This window comes from Cotesia glomerata, linkage group LG2 (genome assembly GCF_020080835.1).
Source record: "Cotesia glomerata isolate CgM1 linkage group LG2, MPM_Cglom_v2.3, whole genome shotgun sequence".
NCBI classification, from domain to species: domain Eukaryota; kingdom Metazoa; phylum Arthropoda; class Insecta; order Hymenoptera; family Braconidae; genus Cotesia; species Cotesia glomerata.
The window spans coordinates 30,364,674-30,374,527 of record NC_058159.1 but is presented as its reverse complement, the minus strand read 5'-3'; the positions used below and the strand labels follow the sequence as shown (position 1 = coordinate 30,374,527).

Sequence of the window (9,854 nt, the reverse complement as noted above, 5' to 3'; positions counted from 1 at the left end):
TATGATTAAGATAACAATTGTTTACCAAAATTAATCATATTATCTAATGAAGTTCTATTAAAGTTTGTCATTAAATTCATTAAATTATCTTCGCCTTAAAAATACTTATGGGTTTACAAAGATATTAAACTATTATTGTTATTATCATTATTAATTCTTTCTCTTATCATTTCCGCTAAAACTATTTCTTTTTAAGTATTGGGATTGGTAATAAGTAATAATAATTATCGTACGGAACCATACGCCTCAATGATTGAATATTGAAATAATAATAAAGAATTAATTTGTATAATTATAATTACTAAAATCAACAAACATTCTGTTTATATTGGCACTCAACAAACACGAATTATTTTTCCTACTGCGAATGAACTGGTAAGCTCTAATTGTCGCGATAAAACGTAAACTTACAATTACGCGTAATTAAATATATTCTCACAATTATTTTTAATAGTACATTTTCTATGTAAGTTTAGATTATTGATTAATTATTATTAGTACTAATAATTCACCAATATTCTTACAGAGTACACAAAATTCATTTAATTAAAAACGCTAGATTATGTCTCAGTGATTCGGACTGTATAACTATCAAGCTCTTTGATCCTCTTGATAATACTTGTTATTGTAATCAACTGCATCCTGAAAAAAAATAATTAAAATTAATATAAAATAAAATTTTTAATTTAATATTTTTAGAGGCTGAAATTACATCTAGAAAATCTTTCAGAAGAGTAACACGACGTTTCTCAGCAATATCCATCTGATTTTCTAAATCACCACGGTCTGTGGTTTCAGCTCGTTCAATTTTCCATGACAAGTTCTCGATTTCAGCTTCCAACTGTGCTTGTTGATACTCAAACTATCAAAAAAAAATTTATAATTATTCACTTAACAAAATTTCTTATAATTAATTTATTAATTAATTAATATAAATAGTAACCAGTTGTTTACGCGGTCCAGGTTCCATATAATACGCATATGGATATGTGTACTGTAAAGTGTAGCGACAACGGGCTAACAATGAAGCCGCGCCAAATAAATGCTGCCAATCAATCCAGGTACCGCTGGCATTCATAACTTTTTTATTAATTCTTGACTTAATATTTTCTAACGTTTGTTCTTCAAGCTTCAGCGACTTGCTATGATTTTCCCACTGAAAATAAAAATTCACATTAATAAATTTTTACACCAATAAATTTTTTGGTAATTATTTACAAGTAAGCCTTATTTTTGGCCATATCCAGGTAAAAAATTAACATTTTTCAATTTTTTTTTTTAAGGCGCATTAGTGATAAAAAATGTCGTGAAAGGAAAAAAAAAAAAAGATTTTGATAGCTTTTTTGTCTTTAAAAGTTGGAAAAAATTTTGGCTTTCATGTTTTTGGATAAAATTTTTATTTTATTATTTTTTGATATATTTTTTTTTAAGTACATAAAAAAACAAACAATTTAAAAAAAAAAAAGTTGAACATCACAATTTTCTAAAAATTCTATAAATTCTTTTGAAATTTTGTCAAAATTGTGATAATCGACTTTTTTTTTAATTGTTCATTTTTTCATTTATTTTTCATAAAAAAAATTTTTAAATGAAATTTCGTTCAAAAAAATAAAAATTAAAATGGTCGAGCCAGCTTGTAAATATTTACAAATTTTTCTTTAAATTACAACAAAATAAAAACATACTCGCTCGTAATAATGTAAATATTTTTTCAGTGCCTCTCTTGCTTGAACATGAGAGCTTTCATGCGCAATATTTGGATTGTCTTTGTATCGCGAGCACTCGTAATACTCGCTACCGTGAGTCTTCCAATCTCCAAGGCACATCCAGCAGAATTCATGCTTACAATTGTAGCACTGCATGTGATTACAACCCCCATTTTTTTCTATACAAATGTGACATTTAGGACACTGTAAAATATAAAATTAAATATTTATCAGTATCAATACTTAAAAAACAATTATTTTTTATAAATATTTATATAACTACGTCTTTGGTATGCGCGCTAATATAGTTTGCTGTCTCAGAATCATCGGCGCATTTAGTCAACCACATTTTTATTGTCTTACAATCTGTTGGAGCATGATAGTCCATTCCACAACAGAAACTACAAAATTTAACGTAAATTAAATTTTCTCTTCATCTTCTTGGCAACTTTTTGCTTTTTTTTAGATCTACTTACCAAAAAATAGTTTTGCATGATAAGCAGATAACTCGTTTAGCTCGACGTTCTTTAGACTTCATAACTATCTGACAATTGGGTCCCGGACAAAAACGCAATTGAGGATGTGTTTTTACATAATCACGAAACGCAAAGCTTTGATATCTGTCTCTCATGTTAGGCTTTGTTAGTAATGAAAGGACAAAATCCTCTGGTACTAACACGCCACATCCTTGTGCCATACATTCAATACCTTTAACAAAAAAAAATTTGCTTTGTTAAATAATGATTTTCGTCAAATAGCACTGTACTTTTTTAAATATCGACGTTTTTAAAGATATAAGCTCATCCCGATGTTACACTCGTCAAGACCTTTCATTTGAGTACCCACATGCATTTTCATATATTTTTCATATATACATATATAAAATATATATAAATATATGAAAAATTGATGTAAGTACTCAAATGAAAGGTCTCGATGAGTGTAATGTCGGAGTGAGCTTATATCCTTACAAATGTCAATAGTTTTCAAGATATTTATTAAATTGCACTGTACCTTCTTAAATATTGACATTTTTAAAGATATAAGCTCATCCCGATGTTACACTCATCAAGAGCTTTCATTTGAGTACCCACATGCATTTTCATATATTTTTCATATATTCATATATATAAATATATCAAATATATGAAAAATTGATGTGGGTACTCAAATGAAAGGTCTCGATGAATGTAATGTCAGGATGAGTTTATATCTTTAAAAATGTAAATATTTCACAAGATATTTATTAAATTGCAATGTACTTTCTTAGCTATTGACATTTTCTAAGATATAAGCTCATCTCGATGTTCCACTCATCAAGAGCTTTCATATGAGTACCCACATGTATTTTGATATATTTTTCATATATAGATAGATAGATAGATAGATAGATAAAAAATTTATTTGGCTCTGGAACCTAAGCTCCCTCAAAGCCATCAATATTTAAATTACATTGGTTTACATAGGTTACAGAATTACTTAACTAATTAAGTACTTAATTAACTAATTATATACATATATATAAATATATAAAATCTATGAAAAATTGATGTGGGTACTCAAATGAAAGCTCTTGAAGAGTATATCATCAGGATGAGCTTACATCTTTAAAAATGTAAATATTTCACAAAATATTTATTAAATTGCACTGTACTTTCTTAGCTATTGACATTTTCTAAGATATAAGCTCATCCCGATGTTACACTCATCAAGAGCTTTCATTTGAGTACCCACATGCATTTTGATATATTTTTCATATATACATATATAAAATATCTATAAATATATGAAAAATTGATGTGGGTACTCAAATGAAAGCTCTCGATGAGTGTAACATCGGGATGAGCTTATATCTTTAAAAATGTCAACAGTTCTCAATATATTTTCCTTATTCTCTTAATAATATAGATTATTTGTATTATTACCAGTAGAAATTCCTTGGAAAATTTGCACTTCAAAATGCATACACCAGCAGTCTTTGCAAAAAGCGTGGCCACACGTCAGAGTTGCAAATTTTTCCGGCGGATAATTAGTTATACACACAGAACACTGGCCGCCCTTTTGGGCTTTCATTGCAGAAGCTGGATCCGGAGGATGAGGTGACTTAATTTTGGAATTAACTAACAAACTGGAAGCATTCGTACGATACTTAGCTAGCACGTCTTGCAGAGCCCAGTCGTGCGTGTGGAGCAAAACTTTAGCCAGCGATGGAGTTATGTGCAGATTGGTGCTCAGCACCTCTACATTCTCATTCAGCAGTCGCTCTACTTCCTCGACTCTAAGACAATCGTGTATAGCGTACTCTGGGTCCTTTTTATTGTGATCACTGTCAAAGTCGTTGTCAGTTTCACTGCCCCAGTGCTGGTTGTTGTAGTAGTCCTCGTAACCATTGTCACCACAGTCAGAGTCCGAGTACTCCATATCACTGTCAAATTCTTCGGTTGACATCTGAAAATAAAACGGAAATTACTAATCGATTTATTGATCACTTGAATTAATAATAAACAAATTCATTGAATAAATATAAATTTTTTTTTTAAGAGTTTTGTTTTTTTTTTTTTTTTGTTCTTGTTACAAATTGCAAATTTAATTCGCGGAGTGGAAACTGGTGAAAACAGAGCAATTCAAAGCGACGCAAGCAATTGTGAAATCTCTGGTGGTATTTTCAACAATACTTCCATAATGACATTTTCAATCAATCGTTAGTTTACTTTGTAACCCTTTACTTTCATTTTAATATTACTTATATAAAAACAATCACCTTGGTAATTAGGGATAATTAAAATCCCTTGTGAGAATTATAAATTTCACGATAAATACATTTATTTAAAAGGTTTATTGTTATGAAATAAATAACTTTTTAAAGTTTAGGATCAGCATCACCTGGTGCAAATATAACTCTGACGTTTGACTGTATGTGTATTCTCACACTTTTTCTACATAATTATGTGGTAACTACAAGTTGTTTTTATATTTACCACTAGAGTTCCGAGAGGAGAAAAATGGCGGGGTTTTATTAACTTTATTAAATGTCAAAATAACAAATTTCAACAAATAAATCTAAGAAAAATATTTCATTGTTGTTTTTTGATTGTTAAAAAATTTGAAGCAACAAAAATTGTGTAGTGACATTAAAACTAGCAGTTACTTGACTACTTTTTAATTTTTTATTAACAAAAAAATATGAAAATTAAAGTAGCAGTTATTTAATAATTTAAAAAAATTTTTTAAGACATAAATTAGTGCAAAAAAAATTAGAAAAAGAAATTGACATGTAAAAATTGTAAAAAATTAAAAACGCAATTTTTTTTAAATAATTTTTTGGAAGAAATTGTCTTGTTAAATAATTGAAAACTTGTGAAGTGACTGCTAACTTTAATGCCATTAAAAAAATTTGTTTCATTTTTATAATTGCTAGAAAAAATTTAATTATAATTTTAGAAAAATTTTTATTTTTTTTAATAATTATCTTTGAAAAATTGCATTTCTTGACTTTTTACAATTTTTAGATACTAACTTTTTTTTTGCCATCATTTATTTGTTACAAAAATTATTAAATATTTGACAAATTAATTTTCATAATTGTGTAATATGTCAAAAAATAAGTTAAGTAATTCATTGCAATGTTCAATTTATTATTCATTTGAATTGACATGTCAATGGAAAAATATAGTGAGCAAGATGCTAAGTTGGATGAAGAATTTAATGAAATATTGCATCGGATAAGGCAAATTTTGAAGATTAAATCATTGGATGATATAAAATTATGTGAATCTTGGTTAGAAAAATTAAAAACTGCTAAAAACCAACGAGTTTTGAGAAATAAATACATTCTTGAATTATATCGGTTGATAAAAGCTGGTAGCTTGACTGGAATATTCAAAGAGTTTCCTTCAAAGTCGGTTTTGATGTCTGCTAATTATTCTGATGATGTAAGGACTGATTAATTATTTATTTTTTTTTGTCATAATACTAAAATAAGCAGACATTAATGGTATTTAATTTTTTAAATCAATAAAAATAATTTTTAAAAATTGCAATTTGAATTTTTCAAGTTTTCTGGATGTCAAATTTTTTTAAAATAATTTTTTAAATTAATTATTTAATTTTTATTTTTTTTTTATAGTTTATAAATTAATTATTTTATATCTTAGGTTAATCTTGATTCAGTTTCAAGTGTCATTGAGACCAGCAGTTCGGAAAGTGAAAGAAATTCTTCAAGAGAGATTAAATATCCCCGAGATCAAAGTAATGGATGCAAAGCATCGTCTTATAAAATGCAGCTAGCTACTTCCAAAAAAAGGATACAGTTTCTTGCGGACGTTGTCAATGAACTGCACGAACAAAATGACAGATTGAGACAAAAGTTGAAGAAATGTAACACTGATGTGAGTACGGACTTTAATAAAATAATCGAGAGACAAAAATTTGAACTAGAAGAGTTGAAATCAAGGTTAGAGAAAGCTGAGTTTGATGGAAAGGAGTTGGAAAAAAATCATAGAGATATTGTCGAGCAGTATAAAGATACTATGCTGGAACAAATCAGTGAATTTAAGAGCTGTTTGCAGATTGAACAGGCTAAAAATATTCAGCTGATTGATAGGATAGCGGTTCTGACGCAAGAAGTTGAAGCGCTGAAGCTCGAGAAGCTAAATGAAGTTAAATGTGTTGAGAAAAAATATTCCGATGAGTTAGAGTCGAATAAATCTCACTATGAGACGCTGCTCAAGGAAAAGGAACAAGAGGTCCAGGTTCAAATGGGAATTGTTGGTCAATTGAGAGAAGAAATTTCTGCTGCGGCGAGAAAAGTGCATGATATGGAAGATAAATTGCAGATTAAATTAGAAAATGTTTGTAATTTATTTTTTAATATTAAGAATAATAATTTAATGAATTTTATTTTAATTTTTTAGGAAAATAAATTACAAGATATACTTACTGATCAGTATTCGTCTATTAAAGAAGAATTTGTGAAGATAAGAAATGAAATGCAACTTGCTAATCAACATCATCAAAATTATCTCGAGGAAAAAGTATCAAAGTTGAAGAAAAACCTTCTAAAAGTTGAAGTATCGAAGCATAAACTGAGTTCTCAGTTTAAAAGAAAAATATTTGAAGTGTTAAAGGTTTTTTTTTATTATTTGAGATGCAAATTTTTGTTTTTGAAGTATGAAAGATAGTTTTATTTTACGAATTGTTTTTTTAGACTAAAGAATTGGAAATCACGACATTGCAAATGCAGATTGAAGGGCAGAAAAGCGGATCTACTAATTCTGTTACTTCAGAAAAACAATCTGAAGTAAATAATATTTTTAATCAGGTGCAAGAGAGTTATAAAGAAGTTTGGGCTTCCAATGAAGCTGTGGTTGATATTCAAAAGCAACAATTTCTCCAGGTATTTTTATTTTTAATTAATTAACAGAAATTTTGTTGATACTAATGTGATTTTTATATAATTTATAGAAAATAATAGAGCTGGAAAATCAAATAAGAAATATAAAGAACGGACTAATGGAAAAAGAATTTTATGTTTAATATTTCAATAAAAATTATATTTTTTAAGAATAATTTATTATTATTTTTTATTTTTATTAATAATAAATTTGTTTTATGAAAAAAAAAATTTTTTTTTAAATAAAGAGAATTTTAAATTTAGCGCGTTTCAGAAAATGGCGCGTAGATTCTACCGACCAATCAGCGCGCTCGAAACTTCCGTTGAGTTCAGCGCACAACCGTGCGCGCATCTAACGTCACTTGTTTCTTGGCGCTCCTACTGACCACCTAAACTGTGAGCTCTCCGTGTTTTATAACTTATTTTATGAATAATTAAATTATTTTGTATCGAAATTTATATTTAATTGATTTCTTTTAGTGGTAAAGTACAAGTAAAACTAATAATTATCATAAATCTTTCGTTAATAATTGTTAAATACGTGATCTAAATTTTTGTGTGTCGAGGGGTCATTGTTGTCGGTTCATCGCGATAATCGAAAAGTGTTTAGTTAAATTTCAACTGTCCGATATTCATAAGTAAGCCAAGGCTCGTGTTAATGATCTAGCCATTAGTGAACCAAGTCAAGATAATTACAAAGGTAATTAGCACCCGATCTTCATCTCTTTCAAGATCTTCTGTTTGGTAAGTGCTATTTTCTTTAACAATTTAATTTTCGTATTTTTTATTTTTTTCAATAATGATTTTTTATTTTCTTCAAATTATTTAAATATTTCGTTATTAATTTTTTTTTTCAAAAATAATTTTAAGTAATTATTTTTTTGCAATGTTTAAAATTAAAAAACAAATTTTACATTGAATATTTTTATAATAACTTATTTAAAAATAATCTTTATATTTTTATATTTTATTTATTTACATCAATAATTTAGAGTTTTCATATAATTAAATAAAAAAAAAGAAATTTAAATTTGGCGGGTTTTACAAAAAGGCGCGAAGATTCTACCAACCAATCAGCGTGCTCGAAATTTCCGTTGAGTTCTGCGCACAACCGTGCGCGCATCTCACGCCACTTGTTTTTTTGCGCTCCTACTCACCGCTTAAACTGCGAGCTCTCCGTGTTTAAAACTTATTTTATCAGTAATTAAATTATTTCTTACCAAAATTTTTATTTATTTAACTTCTTTTAGTGTCAAAGTGTAAATTAAACTAATAATTATCATAAACTAATCGTTAATAATTGTTAAAAATACGTGATCTAAAATTTCGTGTTTAGGTGGCGTGATTGTTGTCGGTTTAACGCGAGAATCGAAAATATTTCTTCAAATTTCGAGTGTTTAATTTATAAGTGAACCAAAAATCGTATTTTTTATTAAGTTGTTAGTCAACCGAGTCAAGATAATTGAGAAGGTAATTAGCACCTCGTCCATCATTTAGCTCATCAGTTTTGTAAGCGGCATTTTGTTTAACAATTAAAAATTTTTCAAATTTTTTCAATAATGTTTTTTTATTTTTAAAAATTATTTAAATAAATATTTCATAAATTTTTTATTAAAATAATTTACTTTTTAAAAATATTTGAAAAATAAAAAATTTTTTTTTTTCCACAAAATTACTCATTTACATATAAACCACAGAGTTTATCTCGTTTTTCTTTTCTTTAATTAAATTCTAATTAATGTTATTTAATTTCAAATAACTTCTTCTGATGTATATTGATTAAATAAATAAATAAAATAATTGTCAATTAATAGACAAAATTAAAATTTCCCGCCATGAAGTTACAACAATAATGGCTGCCGTCGGGTTTTAACCTCTAACTTTTGTTTACATTGTGTTAACGTGATTCATTCATCGCTTTAAAAAGAAAACATACAATTTAATATATTTTTATAAAGTAAGTATTTGTTTACTTAAATAAATTAAACTAATTAAAATACTACGATGCCGTCAACCAAGAAGACATTGCCAAACATCCTCATAACTGGTAAAGTATCACTCAATATTTTCAATCACACTCATTCTGATCCATAAATATTGACCACGTTTTTGACTTCATTTTTAATCCCCAGGAACTCCAGGAGTAGGTAAAAGTACATTGGCTCGGAGAATATCCGAGAGAACTAGCCTCGTTTGGAGAGACGTCAGCAAGCTGGCTGAGGAGAACAGATGCCTGGAGGAATATGATCCAACCTATCAATGTCCTTTTTTAAATGAAGACCGGGTTGGTGACTGAGCTCTAATTAATTTCAATATCAATTTTTATTTTATTTTAACTGACTCATAAATGATACTTGTAGTTGCTAGACAGCATGGAGAGCATGATGGGCAAGGGAGGCAACATCGTTGACTACCACAGCGCGGAGCTGTTCCCAGAAAGGTGGTTCGATATCGTGTTCGTTGTAAGAACGAACAACACTATCCTGTACGACCGATTGACAGCCCGCGGGTATCAGGGAAAAAAATTAGAAGATAACATTGAATGTGAAATATTCCAAACAATCCTTGACGAGGCCAAGTCCTCGTATAAAGAAGAAATTGTTCATGAGCTAGAAAGTAATACACCAGAGCAAATAGAGGCCAATGTAAATAGAGTTTGTCTATGGATTGAGCAATGGAAAGAAGATAATGCTGTGTAGAGGAAATTATTTTTATTAAATAAATATTTACATTAATTTTACACTTTTATGTCTTAA

General features: G+C 28.2%; 4 protein-coding genes across 5 annotated transcripts in view; 3 read left to right on the top strand and 1 right to left on the bottom strand.

The window, feature by feature from the left end:
* Positions 1 to 253: 253 nt before the first annotated feature.
* Positions 254 to 4,631, bottom strand: LOC123259539 (potential E3 ubiquitin-protein ligase ariadne-2). Its single transcript, XM_044720112.1, has 8 exons — positions 4,468 to 4,631; positions 3,632 to 4,154; positions 2,183 to 2,414; positions 1,990 to 2,107; positions 1,686 to 1,910; positions 944 to 1,156; positions 713 to 862; positions 254 to 642 (listed from the first exon to the last, which is right to left on the bottom strand). Exons 2-8 carry the CDS (start codon positions 4,152 to 4,154, stop codon positions 592 to 594), a joined length of 1,512 nt encoding a protein of 503 aa, XP_044576047.1. The 5' UTR covers positions 4,468 to 4,631; the 3' UTR covers positions 254 to 591.
* A 702-nt stretch (positions 4,632 to 5,333) lies between these two features.
* Positions 5,334 to 7,241, top strand: LOC123259101 (putative leucine-rich repeat-containing protein DDB_G0290503). Its single transcript, XM_044719368.1, has 5 exons — positions 5,334 to 5,638; positions 5,861 to 6,556; positions 6,620 to 6,832; positions 6,913 to 7,101; positions 7,170 to 7,241. The coding sequence occupies exons 1-5, from the start codon at positions 5,360 to 5,362 to the stop codon at positions 7,239 to 7,241; spliced, it is 1,449 nt and encodes a 482-aa protein (XP_044575303.1). The 5' UTR covers positions 5,334 to 5,359.
* A 324-nt stretch (positions 7,242 to 7,565) lies between these two features.
* Positions 7,566 to 9,854, top strand: part of LOC123259543 (protein rhomboid) — a 184,955-nt gene continuing 182,666 nt past the window's right edge. The window contains exon 1 of one of the 2 annotated variants that reach the window (XM_044720116.1): positions 7,566 to 7,842. The gene's annotated coding sequence lies outside the window, so the exon portion shown is untranslated. Of the gene's footprint in view, positions 7,843 to 8,573; positions 8,608 to 9,854 lie in introns of those variants that run through there. The other variant, XM_044720118.1, reaches the window with a different exon arrangement.
* LOC123259555 (adenylate kinase isoenzyme 6) lies at positions 8,966 to 9,838 on the top strand. The gene is made up of 3 exons (XM_044720139.1): positions 8,966 to 9,145; positions 9,231 to 9,382; positions 9,459 to 9,838. Exons 1-3 carry the CDS (start codon positions 9,103 to 9,105, stop codon positions 9,795 to 9,797), a joined length of 534 nt encoding a protein of 177 aa, XP_044576074.1. The 5' UTR covers positions 8,966 to 9,102; the 3' UTR covers positions 9,798 to 9,838.